Source organism: Myotis daubentonii, chromosome 1, assembly GCF_963259705.1.
Source record: "Myotis daubentonii chromosome 1, mMyoDau2.1, whole genome shotgun sequence".
Lineage (NCBI taxonomy): Eukaryota > Metazoa > Chordata > Mammalia > Chiroptera > Vespertilionidae > Myotis > Myotis daubentonii.
This window is the reverse complement of record NC_081840.1, coordinates 199,994,441-200,018,177: the sequence shown is the minus strand read 5'-3', so window position 1 is coordinate 200,018,177 and position 23,737 is coordinate 199,994,441. Positions and strand designations below refer to the sequence as shown.

Below are 23,737 nucleotides of genomic sequence, written 5' to 3'. Positions count from 1 at the left end.
CACATCGATTGATTGCCTCCCACATGCATCCTGGCCAGGGACAGGAATCAAGCCTGCAACCCAGGTATGTGCCCTTTACTGGAATCGAACCAGGGACCCTTCAGTCTGCAGGCCAACACTCTAACCACTGAGCCACATCAACTAAGGCAAATGAGACACACTTTTAATAACCAAGAGTGTGGAGGAAAAGATTAAAGAATATATTCAAGATGTCTTTAAGGAATTTGCTACTCAGTGCTGCTTAATCACCTAAGGATCTCATTAAAACAACATTTCCAACTCAGCGAATGTGGGATGAGGCCAGAGATTCTGCATTTCTAACAAGCTCTCAGGGGATGCTTCTGATTCCAGGACCACACTTTGACAGACAAGGCACTATAAAGTAAGGAAGGGAGCTTCAAAAGAGCACAGTTGGCAGCAAGGAATAGAGAAAAAAAATACTGGGTTGGAACGTATGAAATATCCATTTTTGTAGGTCAAAAACAGTTGAATATTGGCAACTAAAAAAAATCTTGTCCCACTGGGGTGGGTCAGTGGTTGAGCATCAACATATGAACCAGGAGGTCACCATTCGATTACTGGTCAGGGCACATTTCCTGGGTTTCAGGCTCAATCCCCAGTAGGGGGTGTGCAAGGGGCAGAGATCAATGATTCTCTCTCATCATTGATATTTCTACCTCTCCCTCTCCCTCTCCCTTCCTCTCTGAAATCAATACAAATATATTCTTTAAAAATCTTTTGTTTGTATCCCATCAAATAAAAAATTCATAAAATGGGAAACACAATTTTGGAATTAAATAATGCCTCTGCATTCTAACAACTACTTATGCCCTACTTGAATCAGAATATATAAATGAAGAATCATAAGGAAGTAGTACTGACCTGTGTACACAGGCAGGAGTACTTGCAAGAGTGTGTGTGTGTGTGTGTGTGTGTGTGTGTGTGTGCGCGCGCGCGCGCGCGCGCGCCTTTAAAAATGGCTGGGGCTGGAATTACAGCCAGCCACCTTTAAAAGGCTATAGTTTTAGGATTTTTACAAATGTTAAAGTCTTCATGAACTGTGATTGTGGATAAAAACTTACTGCCACCTGCTGGATTTGAGTTTTAAGAGTTAAAAGGTAAATATGCATCTTTTTATTCAGATATCTTAAATACTATTTATTAGTACGTCCTCTGTTCATTTTAATTTTAAAAAGAAAATAGATAAATATATACTTACTAGAAAAGGATTTCATTTAGGGGGACTTTCTCCATTTGATTTCAATTGAAGGGGAAAATAATATTCATATTTATATGCATTAGATGGCATTAAAGTTACATTTTAAGTTTATGATTATATGGCTTCTCCTTTCATTTCCACGATGCTTTTATTTTGAATAGAAATGTATCCATTTATTTGTCAAAGCGAACTTCAGGAGTTGGATCAGTATAGGTAATTATTTCTCTTGTATGTGTGCAGAATGTTGAAATAAAGACCATCACGTGCAACTCACAACTTTCCTTCACAATTTTCCTTCCCTTCATCCCAAGCTGTATATTTTCAAGAGTCCTTCTTTGCTATCTTAGAAGAAAGGTGTTTTCTTAATTCTTTCCAAAGTTAGACCATTTGATGTTACCCTACCTGCTGAAATGCATTATAATTACCTTACTCAAATCTGTGTTTCTTTGCGGTTAGAGCATCTACACACTGAAGGGTCACAGGTTCAATTCCCAGTTAAGGGCAAGTACTTGGGTTGCAGTTCAGTCCCTGTCCCTGTTCGAGGCCTGTGCAGAAGGCAATCAATTGATGTGTCTCTCTCACATCAATGTTTCTCTCTTTCTCCTCTCTCTCTCTCTCTCTCTCCTCCCTCCCTTCCACTATCTCTAAAAAATCAATGGGAAAAAATATCCTCAGGTGAGGATTAACAAAAATAAAAAGTAAAAATAAATATAAATGGTGTTCATTACTAAACCAAATTAAAACATCCTGCAGGCCTTCTGCAGTATCCTAATATTATATGTTTTCTGTTGGTGATTTATTCTGGTATTACTATTAAAACATAGGTAAACTTCACAATATGTTTTTCTCCCTTCTCCTGATTTAGAAATTTACATGTCATATAGTTCTAATGATTCTATAGTCTATTAATGACAGTATTTATTCATTTTATAACTTAATAATAGAAATATTAAAACAATAATAAGTGGATGTGTTTCTTATGTACTTTTTAGAATGTTTAAATTGCATTTTTATATTGAGTGGTTAATTTTTTTAATAAGTGAGAAATTTCAAAGAAAAAGCGTATGGTCACAAATTTAAGTATTTACATGCAAGGCCCCTAAATAATAGACTTTAAACTTTATTACTATAAATTAAATAAAATTTCATGGTTCTCTTTGATCATTCTCATTCATAGGACTTGTAGTATCATTTTTGTCCAAAGTGGTTCAGAAAAAGGATAAGCCAGAGAAAAATAATTTAAGGATTCAGTATACATTCTGGTTTTGTTAGAGGCAATTTCTGAAATACCTGAAAGTTTTTGAAGTGATGTCTAAGCTATAATTCTAACATGAAACTGACAATAAATCTATAAATCTTCTGATCTCTGATTATAAAGGCAGTGACAAATAAAGCATTCAGTACATAAACACTTTAAAGCTATTTATTAACTATTTCCCTCTACTTGGTATCGTCATCATCACTGTTTGAACTATCAGTGTCATCATAAATAGAACTGTTTCTTATTGAAGATACCATCACATCTATAATGCCTTTTTTGGGGTTTTCTTCCAAATCAGTCTGTATTGCTCCAACTTCTGCTAACTTCCATTCAAGTTCTGCAATAATAACCCATCATTAAATTAGATTAAAATCTTAGAAAAATGAAAAGAAGAGTTTCTCATTTATATGAAAAGAGTTGATTCTAATAAAATTATGATCTAATAAAATTAATGTGAAAAGGGTATATTTTTACTGCAAAATACATATTTTAATTCAAAATGAATTGACAGTAATACACCATAAATTCTTATTTTGACACTCACCAAAATAGTCACCTGGAAAACCCATTTTTTTGTGACAAAGTACAGAAGGCTTGGTCACATTTAAATCACCTAGAACTAGAGAGAAATACTATTGGAAAGGGTATATTTAGAACCGGATGACAATGAAAGCACTAAAATATCAAAATATGCATTGGATAGAGCAAAATTATACTTAAAGGGAGAAATTTTGGTTAAAATTTTTATTTTAAAATGATTGAAAATAAGTTGTTTGAAAGTTCAAATCAAGAAGCTAAAAAAAGAACAATAAAGTAAACCCAAGAAAATCAGAAAGAGGGATATACAGAAAGAAAACACTCAACAAAGTAGGAAAACAAAGTAAGTAGAGGTGACCAACAAAATAAAAAGCTGGTGGCTTGAAAAGACTAATAGACACACCTCACACAAAAATGGTGATAAGAAAAGGGGGGAAAAAAACCAATAATACCAAGAATTGACATGGGACATAACCAAAGTAAAGATTTTAAAGCTCTGAGACTACTTATGAAACCACTAATGCCAATATATTTGAAAACTTTAATGAGAAAATTTCAACAAAAAATATGAAATGCCAAAATATATCCAAGAGAAAAACTGAAAAGAATTGACTTGATAACCCCAAATTCCCCCATTCCTACAAATTCACCATTTTGTAAATTTTATTCCTAAGCACTGAGTAGATGAACAGAATATGAGGAAAATTACAAAATATATTACATTACAATATATAATATATACATATTATGTTTATGAGGAAAATTATAAAAGACCTAAATAAGTGACAAGAGATATCTCATTCGTGGATAGAAATATCCACTGTAATTAGGATATGAAGTCTCTAACAATTACTCTAATAAATAATCAACAGGATTTTTCACAGAACTTGACTGATTCTAACATTTATATGAAATTTTGAAAAAGACTTGGCCTACTAGAGACAACTAGATTGTTATAAAGCTATAGTTATAAAGCTAAGACCATGCTATATTGATTCAGAGATAAGCAAATAGTAGAGATGTCATAAACAAACTAAAGTATTTTTGAACCATAAAAAATAATATAGGAAACATTTAAAATCAGTAGGGAAAATACCTCACACACATTAAGACGGCCACAATAAAAACAAACAAACAAAAAAACAGAAAATAGCAAGTGTTGGTAAGAATGTGGGACACTGGAATTCTTATACATTGTTGGTGGGAGTATAAAATGGTGCAGTTAGTATGGAAAACAGTATGCTGTTGGTCAAAAAATTGTAACAGAATTACCATATGACTCAGAAATTCTACTTCCAAGTATATACCCAAAAGAATTGAAAACAGGGACTAGAACTGATTATTTGTACGTGTTCATAGCAGCATCATTCTCAATAACCAAAAGATAAAGACAACTCAAGTGTCCATCAACAGATAAATAGGTAAGCAAAATATGGCATAAAAATACAACGGAGTATTATGCAGCCTTAAGTAGGAAGGAAATTCTGATACATGCTACAACATGGATGAACATTGAGGACATTATGCTATGTGAAATAAGTTAATCACAAAGGAACAAATACTGTATGATGTACTTATACAATGTACTGAGAGTAGTCAAATTCAGAGTCAGGAAGTAGAATGATAGTGGCCAGGGGCTACAGGGAGAGGGGAGTGGGGAGCTATTGTTTAATTGGTATAGAGTGTCAGTTATGCAAGATCAAAGTATTCTAGAGATGGATAATGGTGGTGGTAGCACAATAATGTGAATGCACACAATGCCACTGAACTCTATACTTGAAAATGGTTAAATAACTTATTTATTTACAAAATAAAGTCCTGGATACATAATGTATATCATGGTAACTGTAGTTAATAGTACTGCATTATGTATTTAAAGATGTTTAAGATGGTAAATTTCATATTATGTATATTTTATGACAATTTAAAAATATTTTTAAATATTTTTATTGATTTCAGAGAGGAAGGGAGAGGGAGAAAGAGATAGAAACATCAATGATGAAAGAGAATCATTGATTGGCTGCCTCCTGCATGTCCCCTACTGGGGATCAAGCCTGCAACCCAGGCATGTGCCCTTGACTGGAATCGAACCAGGGATCCTTCAGTCAGCAGGCTGACGCTCTATCCACTGAGTCAAACCAGCTAGGGCTAAAAATATTTTTAATATACTAGTAAAAAAGCCTGGACCAGATAACATATTATTCATGATAGTGATTGTCTCTAGGGAGGAAAAGAGGGAATGGTACTAGGAATGGAAATATAGGTAATTTCAACTATATCTGTAAAGTTTATTTCAGCAATTTAACAAAATAGCTGAAGCAAATATGAACAAACGTTCACATTTGTTATTTTTGGTAATTACATGAATGAGTGCTATATTATTGTTTTTCCTATTATTTTTTAAAAAAAATATTAAATAAAGGAATAAGGTCCAAGCTGAAAAAAACAGGGTGATAAAACAAAGAGGGCCCTAGAGACTAGGAGAAGGAAAGGGGGTAATTCAGGAACAATTAAGGTATTGGAGCCTCAGTAAGGCCAAAAACAGTTTTAAGGGAACTAAAGAGCGGATAAACTAGCTGTTAAAAACAACTATTCACAATGGCTTTAACACAATGGTAAGAGAAAAAGATTTATATAATATGAAATTAATGCAGTTCCAAGTAATGACTTGATGAAGGATGTGGCCTCAGAACTAAGTCAGGAAGTAAAAATCATTAAGGAAGGTAGAAATATCAAGTCCTGTGTTATGTTCTATGAAAAAGAAAATAATAGGATATATGGTCCTTGTACTTATTAGGGAGACAAACTTCAAAGGGAATTAATTAACCAACAAAATCAGATAGTATGTGGATAAGTGAAAAGTTAGTTGTATAGAGAATATATGCTATAGAAATTCAATAGAGAACAGGAAGATAGATTATGAATTGGTCCAAAATCATATCATGGGATAAATGGAAAACTAGGAGGACACAAGAGGGAATAGGATTTGGAAGCAAGAATAAAGAGTAGGTTATTTAGGGCACAGGGGAAAAGTATGAAATGAAGTCTAAAGGAACAAATGAGTGTGTCTGGGGTAGTGGTTGAAGTCCAGCCTGGCTGCAGAGAAACTGGAAAGCATTGAGAAATACAGTTAGATAAGTGGGCTGAAATTCTCAGGCAGAAGATTCCGAATTTTTAACTTATTTGAGACAAGGAACCAATAAGGACTTAAGGAATTGGGGGTTATGATAAGAATATTATTATAGGAAATTAATCTAGAGGAATACAAGCAGAGACTGGAAGAAAAGGAAAGCAATCTTATGGAAATAAACTTTCATGATATTTGTTAATTTAGTGAAGTTTCACCTCTTTTTTTTAAACAAATTTTAAAAATAATATAATTACCTTCTAGCTTGAGATTTATTCCTCCACATTCTATAATTCCAATGAATTTGCCTTCTATCTGACCGTTTTTATAAACAAAAATTGTTGGTAAACAATTATCATGGTAGTGTTGAATACAGCTATTCACGATGGCTTTAGTAAATTTAGTTTCTGGAAACTTTCTTGCTAGAAGACTAAGATGCTGATTAACCAACAAACACATTGGTATGCTAAAAAGAGAAACAGTACATACATGATCTTTAGAAAACAAACTACTCATCTCAGTCTAATAAAATAAGTGAAACATCTCCATAACAAAAATATATCTTTAGATATTCTTTTAATAAGCCCATATCAGTATTGTCCTCTATTGTTACCTTCAGTCCTCTGATTTTCATTATAAACACCAAACAGCCTGGGAATAAAGCTAGCTACCATGGGAATTTGATGCCTAACTAAGGCTAACCACATCTGATTTAGCATCAGTTTAATCAAGCCAGTTCCTAATTTATATGACACTAGAGGCCCAGGGCACAGATTCATGCATCGGTGGGGTCCCTCAGCCTGGCCTGTGCCCTCTCACAATCTGGGACCCTTCAGGGGATGACGGACTGCCGGTTTCAGCTTAATCCCTGCAGGGATATAGTAGTGCATGAAGTGGCAGGTGGCTGGGGAGGAGTCCGAGCTCGGGTCAGGCGCCATGCAGCTGGCCCCACTGCGCCTGCCACAGCCGCTTGGTAGTGCTGTCATGGAGGTGGGAAAGGCTTGCGTCACTGCAGCTGTGCTCGCCAGCTGTAAGTCTGGCATCTGGCCCCCGTCAGTCAGCTGAGCAGCGCTCCCGCTGTGGGAGCACACTGACCACCAGAGGGCAGCTCCTGCGTTGAGTGTCTACCCCCTGGCGGCCAGTGCACGTCATAGCAACCGGTCAACCTGTGGTTTGGTCGTTTGGTTGCTTAGGCTTTTATATACAGAGATAAGAGAGAGAGAAAAATGACACTTCTAGGGAACCCATGGCAGTTCAGAATTGAAACAAAGGAATTCCAACTCTTATCACCATCCAAGGTTTATTTTCACATGAGATTATCAAATCCAAAACTCCTTATCTCCAACTTCCTTGTTTTTCTTGACTCTAACAAACATCACCCACACTTTTCCTTGACATCCCACTCCATACCACATTCTGTTCTTCTTAATCCAGAACTATTCATTAGAAATCTAAAATTGATTGGAAGTGTAACCAAATCCTGTGATTTTTCCTGCTTTATCACTTATCTCCCATTACCTCCATTTATCCCTTTTCTCCCAGTCTATCATTCACTCACAGCTTTATTAAAATGTTTCAAAGCTAGTCCTCTATTCATTCCATACTTCTTGCATTTCCTATGGGACTTTTCTCTGTTATTCTGCTTCCCTCCTTTCCTGTTTTCTCAATCTTTCCTTCTCCACTTTACATAAGCACATTCAAGTCAGTAAATTTTTTAAAATTCCCTTACAACTCTCTGTCCCCTTCTAGTAACTACTCTCTCTCCTTCTGTTCACAGCCCAGATGAAAAGGAAAATAAAAATCTATATGTTCTGTTCACTTCCATTCTTGAAAGGCCCTCTTATTTTGGCTCCTGGGAAAATACTTTCTATTGATTTCCTTTTTACTTCTTTGACTACCTTCTCCTATCTATGCCTCAAACATACATGTTCCTTGGGATTGTGTTCCGAACCCTCTTATCAGTTCAGACACACTCTCTGGGCAATCTTATCCATTTTGATATATACAGTTAATGAACTTCATTTCCCCTCCTCTCTTAACAACTAAAACAAAAATTGCCGGGGTCCAACCCCAGCGGGTCCAGGGGTCCCCAAAGGTGTAGACGGAGTCGGCGAAGAAGGAATGACACGGAGACAGCGTTCAGTTGATCAGCAACCTAGCCAGGATCTCTAGCCCGGATCTCCAGAGAGGTTCTGCTTCGGATCTCCAGCGAGGTTCTGTAGCCATGTTCCCTCGCTAGGTTCTCCAGCCAGGTTCTGTCCAGGCTCTCCAGTCAGGTTCAGTGTCCAGGTTTCAGTCAGGTTCTCCTGCCAATCTCTGTAGTCAGGTTCAGTCCAGGATCCCTTGCCATGTTCTCCCGCTAGGCTCTGTCTCTAGGCTCCGAGGCCAGTCCCTCTCCAGGATCCTCCGGCATGCTCTCGCCAGCGAAGTTCTTCTGTCTCTAGAGAACGTTCTGTGTAGGTTCTGTGCCTAGGCTCTGTCTCTCTTGGTCCTGTCTTCCAAGCCCTGTGTTCTCAGTTCTGTGTTCTGAGTTCTGTCTCTTTCTGTCTTGTTACAACTGTATTTATACCAGTTGATTCAATCCTATCAATCTCTATTACAAAGGTTAGGGCGTTTCTTATCTCCATTCCAGGGAGAAAAGATTATGTAGTTTAAGCATGATTGTTTGTAGTTAAAGGGATTAATTACCCGCCTGGCACTTAGTTGAGGGGTTTTATTCCCTCCCTAACTTCAGGGGAAAATCCGTACCTGGGGATTCAACCTTTCTTGGAGAGGTGACCTTGGTTAAAACACAGCGCCAAGAAGGTGAACAAACATATTAAGAACCGTATGCCATATATGCCAGGTCCCTTGAAACAGCAAGGATGGACCGGCTCCCGGCAAAAAATCTGATCTTTCTCTTCTTTTTTCTTTTAATAAACCTAAATTTGCTAGAAGTGTAGCTTTCCTTTTTGTCTTTGTACTCATTTCCCCATCATTCATATGGATTATATTTGAAATAGTGTATGAGAAGAAAAAGATTAGTGTAAACTGTGTTGATCAGGGAAAGCTCCTTTGAACAGACAAAATTAGTTTTTTCTCTTGGACTTCCTTTGTATGTCTTTTCAAAAAATATTTTTAAGAATAATATTCAATGTTTAATTAGCCTCTTTCATGATATCATAGAAGCATCCTATTTCCCTTTAGTATTTTCAACTCCTAAAACCTGTCACACCCATAGTCTAAGCTCACTTACTGAGTGACTCATGCCAGGGCATGCTGCATGCTCCAGGCAGATGAAGACCCTTCTAGACTTTTGTGTGTTCTTCCTGCTTGTGGGACAAGAAAAATCATTGTAGTTCTTGTGAAAATCAAATGCATGCTTTAAGAAAACTTGATAAAAGTTACTAAGAAAAAAATGATGGTTAGATGTGGGCCAGACAAATGTAAATGATCAGAGAAAAATACAGATTTCTGCACTCAAATTGCTTTGCATGTATTTGAGTTCTTGTTCCATTTAAACAAATCCTGATAATGGAAATCAATGAAAATGCTCTAAGTTCTAAGTGAAATAAGCCAGTCAGAGAACGATAAATATCACATGATCTCACTCGTTTATGGAATATAATGAACAACATAAACTGATGAACAAAAACAGATCCAGAAACAGAGAAGCATTGATAAGACTGTCAAACCTCAGAGGGAAGGTAGGGGAGGGTGGGGGTAAGGGGGAGAGATCAACCAAAGGACTTGTATGCATGCATATAAGCATAACCAATGGACACAGACAACAGGGGGGTGAGGGCATGAGTCGGGGGTTGAGGGGATAAGGGGGGATAAGGACACATATGTAATACCTTAATAAAGAAATTAAAAAATAATAATAAATAAATAAAAATTATTTTTAAGTGTAAAAAAATGCACTAAGTTCTAATCAACATCTGGGAGAGGAATTTCATATATTATTCTCAATATATTTTTACTAAACTTGTTTCACAAATTTCAACAAAGTGGGTGCAGAAAAAAATGTATGTCACCATTATAAAGCCAATATATGACAAGCCCACAGCTAACATCCTACTCAATGGTGAAAAGCCTCTCCTGTAAGATCAGGAATAAGACAAGGATGCCCACTCTCACCACTTTTAATCAGCAGAAGTCCCAACCAGAGCAACTAGGCAAGAAACAGAAATGGAAGGCAACCAAAATGGAAAGAAAGAAATGGAAGTGTCACTACTTGCAGGTGATATGATATGTAGAAAACCCAAAAGACTCCATCAAAAAAAACTATTAGAACTAAAAAAGAAATTCAGTAAAGTTGAAGGATACAAAATCAATATATAAAAATCTGTTGCATTTCTGTACACTAACAAACTCTCAGAAAGATAAAGAAAACAATCCCTTATACAACTGCATTAAAAAAATAACTAGAAGTAAGTTTAACCAATGAGAAGAAAGACCTATGTATTGAAAACTACATTAATGAAGGAAATTGAAGAAAAGAGCAAATAAATGGAAAGATATTCCATACTAATGGATTGGGAAAATCATTTTTGTTAACATGTCCATACTACCCAAAGCAATATACAGATTCAGTGCAATCCCTATCAAATTCCAATGACATTTTTCAAAAAAATAGGACAAATAATCCTAAAATTTGTATAGAACCACAAAAAATACCTGAATAGCCAAAGCAATCTTGAGAAAGAACAAAGAGAGCGGCATCACACTCCCTGATTTAAAACTATACCACAGAGCTATAGTAATTAAAATAATATGGTATTGGCATAAAAACAGATACAGTGGAACAGAATAGAGAGCCCAGAATTAAACCCATACATATATGGTCTATTATTTTATGACAAAACAGCCAGCCAAGAATATACAATGGGGAAAGGACAATCTGTTCAATAAATAGTGCTGGGAAAACTGGACAGCCACATGCAAAAGAATAACATTTGACCACTATCTTACACCTTAGATAAAAATTAACTCAAAATGGATTAAAGACTTGAACATAGGACCTGAAACCATAGAACTCCTCGAGGCAAACATAGGCAGTAAGCTCTTTGACATAGGTCCTGGCAATTATTTTTTTAACCTGAAACCAGAAGCAAAAGCAACAAAAACACAAATAAATATATGGGACTACATTCTACTAAAAAGCAAAGCAAAAGAACCATCAACAAAATGAAAAGTCAATCGACTGAACAGGAGAAAATATTTGCAATTCATATATCTGTTAAGGGGCTAATATCCAAAATATATAAAGAACTCATACAATTCAATAACAAAAAACAACAACAATCAAAAAATGGGTCAAAGCTCTAAATAGATATTTTCCCAAAGAAGACATACAGATGGCCAACAAGCACATGAAAAGATGTTCCACATCATTAGTTATCAGGGAAATGCAAATCAAAACCACAATGAGTAATCACTTCACCTGTTAGAATGATTGTTATAAAAAAGATAAGAAATAACAAGTGTTAGCAAGGATGTGGAGAAAAGGAAACCATGCTGGTGGGAATGTAATTTGATGCAGTCACTATGGAATACAGTATGGAGGTTCTTCATAAATTAGAAATAGAACTACCATATGATCCAGCAATTCCACTTCTGGGTTTTTAACTTGAGAAAATGAAAACACAAGATTAAAAAAAAATGTACCCCTATGTTCATTGCAGCATTATTTACAATAGCCAAGATATGGAAACAACCTAAGTGTCCATCAGTTCATGAATGAATAAAGAAACTGTGATATATATATATATGCAATGTAACACTATTCAGCCATAAAAAAAGAATGAAACATTTCCATTTGCCACAATATGGACAAACCTTGAGGGCTTTATGTTATATGAAAGAAAGACAAGTACCTTAAGATCTCTCTTAAATGTGGAAACTAAAAACAAAACAAAACAAAACAACAAAAAGCAGTTCACAGATACAAAAATCAGATTGGTGGTTGCCAGAGGTGGAGGATGGAGGTTGGGAGAAATGGGTGGAGGTCAAAAGGTTAAAAAATACGTCAAAGCAGAGAATTACACACACACAAAATCTTCATCTTCATCTGACATATACAAACATACATTCATTTACTAATCTTTATACTGGCCCATGGGTTGGTCATCGGAGTCCCCCTTAGCTTTTCTCATCTAAACTATACCATAATGCAGTGGTCGGCAAACTCACTAGTCAACAGAGCCAAATATCAACAGTACAACGATTGAAATTTCTTTTGAAAGCCAAATTTTTTAAACTTAAACTATATAGGTAGGTACATTGTTATTAACTTAATTAGGGTACTCCTAAGGCTTAGGAAGAGCCACACTCAAGGGGCCAAAGAGCCGCATGTGGCTCGCGAGCCGCAGTTTGCCGACCACGGCCATAATGTATTGTCTTCTTTATTTCCTTAGTCTTACACCCACCCAGGCCAAAAATCTCCCTTTCGTCTACAACATCTAATGTTGATTAGATTGATTCTACCTCCTTAGCTCATACCTAGCCTCTCCTCTCTTTCTCCACTGCCTTACTCCTTTTCTTTCTTATCTGAGCTATGTCAGATTACCCTAAATGGTCTGTTTCCAGGCTTAGTTCTTCAAATTCATCCTTGACCCTGCTGACAAAGGGAGCTCAGTATGAAAATCTTATCGTGTAACAACTGCCCTTCCCTCAAGCTTAAAATCCTTCAACAGCTCTCACTGCCTTCATGATAAAGTCTGGGCTCCTCAGTGTAGCTTTCAAGGTTCTCCATGTTCTGGCTTCTGCCTATCTCTATAGCATTACTCTCTGCCCGCTATCATATTACTTAAAGCACTCCAAAGCAAGATGATGTCTCTTATTTATGTACCTTTGTTCAAGCTGTACACTCCACCTAAAATATCCAATTCAGCCTGTCTACTTCCTCCACCTCTGTAAACTTGGGGGATTTTTTCTTATTTTTTGAGGACAGCACCAGGGTAGAACTTAACTACTCCCTATTTAGTGCCCTCACTCTATAGAACTCAACCAAAGCACACAAAAGACTTTATTACTACATTTAATTGTCTCTTCTCTAGAGTACTGAAATTTCTTTAATGGCAGAGATAGATGCCTTATATATACCTTTGCATCTCTAATACCTACAAAATCTTCAGAAATACTCTTAAGGTAATTGATGTTATATATCAATTTATGGAGCAAGAAGCTAACAAGTTAAATGACTATATGTTTCATTTACACTTCAGAATTCTTTTGATAATTCTAACCTGCTATAAATGTAGACACTGCTTTATTTTAGTGAGTGGCCTACTAAAAGTAACATTAGAAATGCATGTACTGCCTAACTTAAATATTAATTTTCCAAACAAAACTGCCATAAATTGACTTTATAAGTTTCACTCTTCCTCAAATAGGTGAACTTAATTCACTAATATCAAGTTTAGGTTACTTTTATCATTACTATCTGAATGAGAGCTGAGTCAGTGGTATAACAAACACTTAGGAAGTGAGTGGTGTGAATGGCAGAAGGCAGGCGGGCACTGGTGGTGGCAGTGACGAGTATGGAATTAAGAGAGAATGGCATAACAGACTGTGGTGCAAGGAGACAGTAGCTCCTTGAAGACAGTTATGACAGCAAGTGGTAGGGGAACAAATGTGGATTTGGGGCTTAGGGGCCAGAATTAAACTCCGTGAGAATTATAAAATATCAAGGAGACCTCTAACATCAGAAAACAAGTTAAGAGCATAGTTAATGATAATTGCGAAGAGTGGGGAAAGTCCATTCTTCGCAATTATCATTATACCAGGCTGATGAGACAGGGGGACATATGGATTATACTTAGTACAATTAGGTACTCTAAAACTAACTAGGTATGCGAGATTCAACATATGCAGTTAGGTATAAGAATAATACAGAAGTTCCTCCTCCTACCCCGCCAAAGTCAGAATTTGGACACAGATGTAAGATTTCATAAAATCAGAAGCAAAGCTAATTTTAAGCTGAGCCACTAGGGTCAGTGGCCCAGGGTTAGTTAGATCCCTCTAAGGTACTCTATGTAGGCGGAGTCTTCACTTGGATAAGGAATGGGCCCAGTTCTAGAAATTTAGTGGCAAAAAAGTATTAAAATTATAAAACTTAGGAACCTAGTTAAAAAACAAACTCTTACCCTCCTAGAGTTACAAAAGGCAGCTAGAAATACAAACTTAATAGTTATGCTTCATTTTATAATATTAAATTATAACTATTATAAATAATATTATGCCCTAGCTGGTTTGGCTCAGTGGCTAGAGCATCGGCCTGTGGACTGAAAGGTCCCAGGTTCGATTCCAGTGAAGGGCATGTATCTTGGTTGCAGGCACATCCCCAGTAGGAGATGTGCAGGAGGCAGCTGATCAATGTTTCTCTCTCATTGATGTTTCTAACTCTCTATCCCTCTCCCTTCTTCTCTGTAAAAAAAACAATGAAATATATTTAAAAAAAGAAAACTAATATTTTATGTAACTTTATTATATTGCCCCAAAGAACTTCTGAGCTCACAGATACTTAAAGTATTATAAAAATGGATCCTTAGACTTTTAAGTCCATCGAAGCACATGGCAGTTGGAAACCTGACACTAAAACTCATTCAACCTCTTCTATAAGTTTTTGAAAATTATTGGTCAAAACCAGTAATTTATCTAGAAATAACCATTAAAATAATTTTATACCAGGGTATGGTCATTCAGAACCAATATCTATTCTGCTTATCATAATGGGTTTCAGGAGAAACATTCAGTGTACCACTTCAGTATATAACATTTATGACACACAAATCTTAGTATTGTAAATGTTGCTGTTTCATATACTTATTTGTAAAGGACCCACATCAGCAAATCTCCAAATTGGGTTATCCAGATAGTGGAATAGGATAAATGGGGAATGATTATTTTTAAACTATTAAAAAATTATTTACCAAGCATTTTAGTTACAGTAAAATTAATGTCTTCTTTTATGGGGTGTGATTCCTATCAAAATTTGTCGGAGGAACTGGTGAGCTGGTAAACAGCAGGGCTCTAACTTGCTCGGTATAGAATTTCTCTGAGGACCTGAAGAAAGAAGATATTTTTTATTCAGAGAATGAAATAAGGACAAGGGCTACTGCCACAGCCTCCGTTCCTGAATCGGGTTAGAGCCCAAGCAGAGAGAGGGCTTGGGACCTAACACTAGAGGTGCTGTTTCTATGAGAGATTTGTGAAACTGGGAGGTTGCAGCTCCTCTTTGGCACAGACTTGGGGAAAGTCCACTCTTCGCAATTATCATTATACCAGGCTGATGAGACAGGGGGACATATGGATTATACTTAGTACAACTAGGTACTCTAAAACTAACTAGGGGAATAGGGACATGCAAAGAAATTGTTCTGTTAAAAGAGACAAGAGATATGATATATTCAAATGCACTGCCTGAGCATTGATTGGATTCAATGAAAAAATATATGTATTTATAAAAGACATTTTGAAGTCAGTTGGGAGAATCTGAGTAAGAGCTGTATATTAGACACTATTAAAAATGATTGTTAATTTTGTTAGGTGAGAAAATGGTATTATGGTGATATAGAAAAATGCCCTTATGTTTTGAAAATGCATTCTAAAGTACTTAAAAGTGTCATGGTGTGTGTAATTTACTTTTAAATCATTCTGTAAATACACGCAAATGATACAAATATGGCAAAATGTTAACTGTTGAATCTACCTGGCCAATATTTAGGGGGCTCATTTTATCCTTATATCTATTTTTCTATACGTTTGAAATTTTCCATATGTTTTATTTAAAGTAACTGCTAAAGAATGCTTATTTTTCTAAAAAGTATGTCAAGTTTTTAAAATTAAACAAGAAAATATATTAAAATACCTAATTTAATCCCTAAAGCCAATGACTCTATACATATATTCTTATTTTCTTTTGTGAGTAGTCTTTGTTATATGGTTTATAAACCCTAAAAACCAGTGATATGTTCTTAAAACATTAGTATATTAATATTTTACAAAAAGGTAATTACCTTGACCTGTATAGATGAATTATAACCCATACATCTTTGTCTGCATTTGTGACTTCATTCACATATTGATTTCCAGAAATTTCTATTAACTCCCCAAATTTTTGTTTTTTCTTAAGAGCTTTCCATTCCTGTAACCGCTTTTCTCTAATTAAAAAAATAAAATTACATAATAAAATTGTTATATTCTTAAGGTCATTCCCATCTACAGTAACAATTTAGGGTAATGAATGTAATGCTAGTACATATCAAACACTTAAAAAATTACAGAATAACTATTAATGGTGTTATAATGCCAATTTATCTGTTTATATGGAAATCTGTGTTGCCATTAGTGTTGCAAGTAAGAAGTTAGCGACTGACTTCTAAATTTATTTTTATTTAAGACTAGGTCTTAATCATAGCTATAGAGAGTTTATTTAGATACTGAACCAACAAATTCTCCTATACAGGTTAAATACTTGTATATAATAATCATAACAATGGCTAACATTTATGGAGTGCTTATTATGTTGCCAGGCACTATTTTAAGTGCATTACATTAGCTTATCCTTGCAAAAAACTGTGTAAAGTTAATATTATTTTTATCCCTATTTATGTGCTCTCAACTATCATGCTAAACTGACCTTCAGTCTAAAGCCTTTGTGAATATGTATAATTACTTGTTATAAAATTTATTACAGGTAGAGAAGTGATAAAGAAGAATGATGAGTTTGAACTCTACGGTGAGACTAGACTAGGTTTAAATACTAGTTCCTAGTTACTAGCAGCATGAATTTGGGCAAGTTATTTGATTTCTCTAAGCTTTTGCAAGGAGAATAATACCAATACCTACTTGCATGGGGTTGTTGGGAATTGAATGAGATAATACAGGTAAATTTCTTAGGATGGTGCCTAGCACACAGTGAGCATTCCATGTTACCTAGTTATTCATCCACAGAAGAGCCTTAAAGCTTTCTTAATCAATTCTCAAAATTTACATACTCTGACTCAGTTGTTGAATGCTCGGATTCATGAAGCAGCTCTAAATGTTTTCTGATGTGCAAATGTCTTAAAAGTTACCGATGCTATATCCCTAAGTTATCTTGGGAATACTTTCTTCCCTTCTTTCTGTGTACTAACTGTATTTTCTTATTTTCTGTATTCTTGCCTTTGCTGATCCTGGACAGACTATCCCTCCCAGGTCTAGCTAATTCTGAAAGATAGCAACCTCCTGCAGGAGAGCAAATTCCTCAGATGCAAACCGACCAGTCCAGAGCCCAGCCCCTCAATCACCTCTTTTATTAAACTGCGCCACTAACCCTCTGCCCTAATTATCCCTGGGCCAGATACCAGACAACTAGAGACAGTCACTGTAGCCCACAGCCTGCCAAAATGATTCAAATTAGCCAATCCTAAATCTGCTTACCCTGCTTAGCTTGTCTTGCCCACGGAAACCACAATGAAGGCGGGTGCCCATGTCATCCCTTCACTCCTGCCTCTCAACCAACTCCAGTGCTTCCCTGTGTGGCCTGGGATTGTGGTGCATGCCCCCTGTTCTTGAGAACTCTGAGTAAAAAACTCTTTTCAATGTCAATTATCTCCTGATCTGTTGGCTTCGCTCTACATGAATAGATACCAAATCCTGGGTATATTTTAAAACACTCTGTCCTTATTTTACTAATTAGAAACATGTTAGGTGAAACCACTCTACGTAACAAGTACTCCAAGCAAAACGAAGCCTAGAGGAGAATGCCAAGAATAATGACCCACATCTAGGGAGGGCCCCTCTCACAATTTTCAAACTGAAGTCCTTCCATTTTCCCTCTACTGACCCAGATATTCAGAATTTAGTTCCTCCAAAGATCTTCTGGGAGCTGATTTTTTGGCACTGAGTATTTAATATCAAATTCCTCAATTTGATCTCACTGGCTTAATATCTTTCAAAATTTTCAAAAAGTTTGTGTTCCCTACTTAACGGTGCAACTACCAACTATATCTCTTTCTCCTCCCCTCTTCCACCTCTCTTCCTCATTGTTCTTTGCTATGTCAATGGAATTAGGCAGGGAGAGACGGGAAGACCTGGGTTAGTTTTGCCATCAGGAAGTGATTTAATGCTCAGTAGCCTGCATTTTACACCCAACAATCATATCAGGTGGGACTCAGTTGAAGAAAGTCCTAGCTATTTTAAACAGCAAGAAGCTTAACCTGTGAAATTAAGTGATTTACAAACCCAATGGAAAGGAGGGGGTTCTAGACTGGGCTATCGAAATGACTCCCTGAGCAACATTGCAAAATTGGTCTGCCAAGGGAACAGGTTTCTCTGCTACAATCCAGAAACTTGGGAAATTGAAACTACTGTTCCAATTGTGCCCGAGAACCTAATTCCTCTGGGGATCAGAAAACGGCTGTAACAACTGCTCTCTCTAGGAACCTATCTCCTTAGCAGTTACTGGGAGAAAATGACAAAAGTCACATCTGACAAAGGACTGTTGTCCTTAATATATGAAAACTCTAAAAATGCAACAATAAGAAAACAATCTGACTTAAAAATAGGCCAAAGGCCTGATAGACACTTCACTTCAAGAAGATTCAGAGATGACAAATAAGCCTATGAGAGGGTGCTCCACATCTATGTCTTCAGGAAAATGCAAATAAATCAAGAAGCCACTACACACCAAAGAGGGTGGCCTAAATCTGGAACACGGACACCACCGAATGCCAGAGAGGATGTGAAGCAGCAGGAACTCTCATTCACTGGTGGTAGGAACGCAAAATGGTACAGCTTTTGGAAGACAGCTTGAATGGGCCGCACTTTCCCATTTCTTTGTGACGCTCTTGTTGAAACTGAACATTTGATTCCTATAATGTGATAACTCTGGAAATCAGATTCTCCTCCTTCCCCATGGTTGGTTTTATTATTATTGTAAGGTGTCTCTAGCCAGGGATCAGCCTGAGATGAAACCATAACATCTTCTGTGAGCCTTCATCTTTTCCAAGGCATTTAAATTCCCCCATATATATGGTTGTTTTTTAATGTCCATAAAAAATAGAGGTGGCTCCCTTAAATGCTCTGGAATCCCCCTGAGCCAATGGGGTTGACACAGTGATACCCAAACTCTGTGCCGGTACCTCTGCATTCAGAAGCAGCACTCCACAATCAGAACACAAAGTCCTTATTGCTCACCCTGCTCCAGCAAGCTTTACCAGAAATAAAGGTTGCTGTCCAAACAGGAGCCTGCCATGGAACTAGAGGGTGAGAGATGGATAGCTATCACCAACTAAGGACTGAAGTCAGCCACTACTAACTGCAATTTACCAGCCAAGTTTTATCCCGGAAGCTGCAAGTGTCCACATAGACTCCAGAGTTCCAAAGCTGTCACTTCAGACATTTTCAGCCAATGCAATTGTTGTCTAGGTAAACAGATGGCTTTCTGGAGTTTTCTATTCTGCCATCTTTCCTGACATCAACTTGGTCAGTTTTTTGAAAGTTCCTCAAATTTTGGTTTCTGGTGTATTCTTATTAGATTGAGATGATTAATTATTAAAAAGGACACCACAGAGGTGGTGTGTCATCTTCAGCACATCGTATCAAGTTACTTAATGTCAACATGTATTATTGATAATTTTAATCTTGATCATTTCCCTAAGATGGAATCTGCCAAAACTCTACATTGTAAACTTACTATTTCCTTATAGTTACTAAATATTTGGAGGGGGAGATACTTTGAGATTATGCAAATATCATGCTTCTACTTAAAATTTCATCCACTCGTTTTAGTATCTATCAGCAGATCTTGCTCATCAAGAATTATTGCTATGGTGCTATAATGATGATTTTTCTATTTTCCTCATTCCATATACCCTTATTAATTGGAATTCTTTAGTGAGGGAGAAGTGTTATTTCTTTCGAATTTGTTCATGTATTCAGTTAATTACTTATATCATTATGGACTCATGGATATTTATTTTATTATTTATTTTATAATCTAATATTTTATCTTTTTGTTGTTCAAGTTGTTGCAACTCTGGTCATTGAGAGATCTTTTAGTTTGGCTTCTATGCCTTAAACTTTTTTTTTTTTTTTTTTAGCACTTCTTTACTTGCTGGAACCATATGATGCTCAAGACGTGTACTGTACTTTCACAACTCACAATGTGGAATAAAGCAGTTTTCCAAGGAACACTAGTTCAATTTTTATGAGTGCCAGGTATATTCATTGTGACTTGACATTGCTGCTTCTAACACAATTTACTGGGGTGTTTTTTTTTGTTTTTGCTTTTGTTTTTGTTTTTTAATGTTAAGACAACCTTGCATTCCTAGGACTACTTCTCCAAAGTTTATTTTTTTAAAAAAAAAAATTGCTAGACTTAATTTGCAAATATTTTGTTTAAATTTTTGTGCCTGCACTCATAAGTGATATCTTCCTCTGGCATAACATTTTTATAATCTCTTTGTCCGTTTTTAGAATCAAGATAAGTTGGGTAATGTATGCACCTATTCTAATTTCTGAGAGAATTCATGACTGGCAATTAATTATTAAATTATAGAAACCATTGACAGACATCATGAAAGAAGGAACATCATAGCCCTCTATTGGCTGCTTCTTGATATTTTCCACTTTACTCGTATATCACTTGATGAAGTCCTGTGGTACATTATTGGATAGTTTTTAATTCAAGCAAAGGCAAAAAAATTTCAGGAAAAATTCTACTTTATATGTTAGTTTAAAAATCTTAAAAATTAGTTTCGTATTTTTCTAAATCTATTCTGTAGACAAAATAGGGCTTTATCTTAGTTTCATTTTTACAATTCTTCATTCCAAAACTCATAAATTACCCCAATGAATCACTGTACCTATATGTTTCAATAGCTCTCATATCTTCATCATCAAATTCATCTTCAGCCTCCTTCAACTGTGCAAGAGTCATCTTTTCATATGGTTTAACTAAAACAATATAAATTGTAAGCAGTTGAATTGTTTAAATATTAATTTTACCTTATAGTCACATGTCTAGAAAAAAAGATATATTAGATAAGTGAAGATCAAGACTATCTTTAATGTTGCAGTGTTTGCAATATATAAAGCTATTTTGTGGTTGACTGCTTTAGTTTTGTTTAAATATTATTACTCCCTCAGAGTTCACAGAACTACCAGGCTACATTTAAAAATAGATGTAAAGCCCTAACTGGTTTGGCTCAGTAGATAGAGCGTCGGCCTGCGGACTCAAGGGTCCCAGGTTCGATTCCGGTCAAGGGCATGTATCTTGGTTGTGGGCACATCCCCAGTAGGGTGTGTGCAGGAGGCAGCTGATTGATATTTCTCTCTCATCGATCCTTCTAACTCTCTGTCCCTCTCCCTTCTTCTCTGTTAAAAAAAATCAATAAAATATATTTAAAAATTTAAAGTAGATGTAAAAATAAATTAGACCTCAGAAATTTAGATTTTCCCATGTTCCAGGAAATCTTGACAAATAATATATACTATATAGAATAATCAACATATAAGGTAATCACATGGTAAAAAAATTATGATCTAAAGAAAAAAAAGCTCACTAGGTTAGATACCAGGACATTTCAGCTCTGTCATTAACTGGCATGTGAATTTTTAACACATGAATTAAGAATTTTAGGTATCAGCAAAAGTATGGTGGGACATACTAAATGATTTCTAATGTCCTCTCTCCCTCAAAATTCACGAAATACACTATCAGTAACATAACTGTATTACCCCCTTCATCCAGCCCACCAAATGCACAACTATACCCATTGCTTCTTTCTGTAAACGTAAAACCATTTCTTCAATTTCATCTTTTGGCTCTTCTTTTGGAGGAAGAATGCCAAAATCTCTTAAAATTTCATTCCATTCTGTATCTTCATTTGGATCCTATGTAAAAATAGAAAATCTATTAACATAGCTGTGTATTTTATTATGTGTAAAATTAATATGTAGCATTTCCAACTATGCACTGAATTCTACAGGTAAACATATAACCAGTTTCAAAGGCTAAACCAAAGCGGCCTACTTTTTCCCATTTCCCAGAACTAATGGAACTACATAGTTTGATAAACAGGATACATTCTCTACCCTCAAAATTACACTGAGGTGTTTAAGAAGAACAAACAATAATTTAGAACACGTCAAATATTAATGAAGTAAATTCAAAAAGTGAAGGAATATTCTCTGGTGAATATAGTAGACAAAACCAATTCACACCATGAACAAATACTGTTTTGTTGCTATTTCTACATACACATTCAAGACCTCCAGGTGAACTCGCTTCTCTTGTTAGCTATACAGTTTCTTAGGACCCATATTCCCTGGTTAAATTTTAGAAGAGGCCAGGAATCTTTTTGTAGTTCCATTTCTGTCTAATCACAATTTCTTTCTATGAAAGTTAGCCTTTTTTTTTTCTTTATTACTTAGGATTTGATTTTTCCCCCCCTGCTTTTCCAGAAGTTGTCAGTCATATACTATTGTTTCTCTAGTTTGCCATCCATTTTTTTTCCCTGATATTTCCAAAAGAAGGGAGTGAATACTGTGGCAAACAAAGTATAAGATCACCTGAATGAGCTCACCTTCTGCTAGCCACATCCCTGAATAATCTCCCCTCCTTGATGATGGGTGGGAACTGTGCCATGCTGTTGCCCAATTGACTATGGCAAAAGTGAAGGAATGCCATTTCCGTGATTGAATTCCAGAGATTGTAACTTCTATCTTGCCAGCACTCGCTACCACTTGCTGGCTTTGATGAAGCAATTTGCCATTGCTGAACACTACTGTAGATTTTATAAACATTGTCCCGCAAGCCCACCCCTCCTTCCTTCCAACAGGGTCAGAAATAGGACAATGAAGCTGCCAGTGCTGCTCCATGAACAGGGATGTGGGCTGGACTGATGGGAAATATTTAAGAGAAACTGGCTGGCTAAGGTTTAGATTACCATAATGGTGCCTGTCAGGAGGGAGTATATGATGCTTTGAGGAATCTATGTATATAACAAGCCAGCGACCATAACGCCGTAATGACTGGTCGCTATGATGCCCACTGTGGCCAGGGAATGGGCCTGATCAGGGGGCGGGGCCGGCCAGCCAACCTCCAGCGGCCCCTCCCCTGGCTGGCCTGCCCATGATCGGACTCTCCCACTCCGATCAAGGGCGTGGCCAGCCGGCCAAATGCCCCTCCACCCTTTTCCCTGCCAGCCCCACCCTCAATCGGCCTGCCCCACCACGGTAGGCCCACAGACTCTGCCCTGGCTGGCCCCACCCTGATCGCACCCCACACCCCAATAGGGGGTGTGGCTGGCTGGCCAACCTCCTGCAGCCCCTCCCCCTGGCCAGCCCCACCCCGGATGGACCCCCACCATACTGATTGGCCCGCAGCCCCTGCCCCTGGCTGCCCTGCCTCTGATCACCCCTCCCCACACCGTAGAGGGCAGGGCCAGCCAGCCAACCTCCCACAGTCCCTCCCCCAGGCCACTGGCCCTGATCGGCACCCCTCACCCCATTTGGGGGCAGGGCTGGCCAGCCCACCACCCATAGCCCCTCTCCATGGCAAGCCCCACACCCAATTGGCCCCCAACCCCAATTGGGGGCAGGGCCCGCCAGCCAACCACCC

The 23,737-nt window shown here is 36.9% G+C and overlaps 1 protein-coding gene across 1 annotated transcript; it reads right to left on the bottom strand.

Moving 5' to 3' along the window:
• Positions 1-2,659: 2,659 nt before the first annotated feature.
• Positions 2,660-22,920, bottom strand: PDCL2 (phosducin like 2). Its single transcript, XM_059708374.1, has 6 exons — positions 22,687-22,920; positions 21,888-22,008; positions 20,979-21,069; positions 16,146-16,289; positions 6,402-6,610; positions 2,660-2,817 (listed from the first exon to the last, which is right to left on the bottom strand). Exons 1-6 carry the CDS (start codon positions 22,918-22,920, stop codon positions 2,660-2,662), a joined length of 957 nt encoding a protein of 318 aa, XP_059564357.1.
• Between the last annotated feature and the right edge of the window lie 817 nt (positions 22,921-23,737).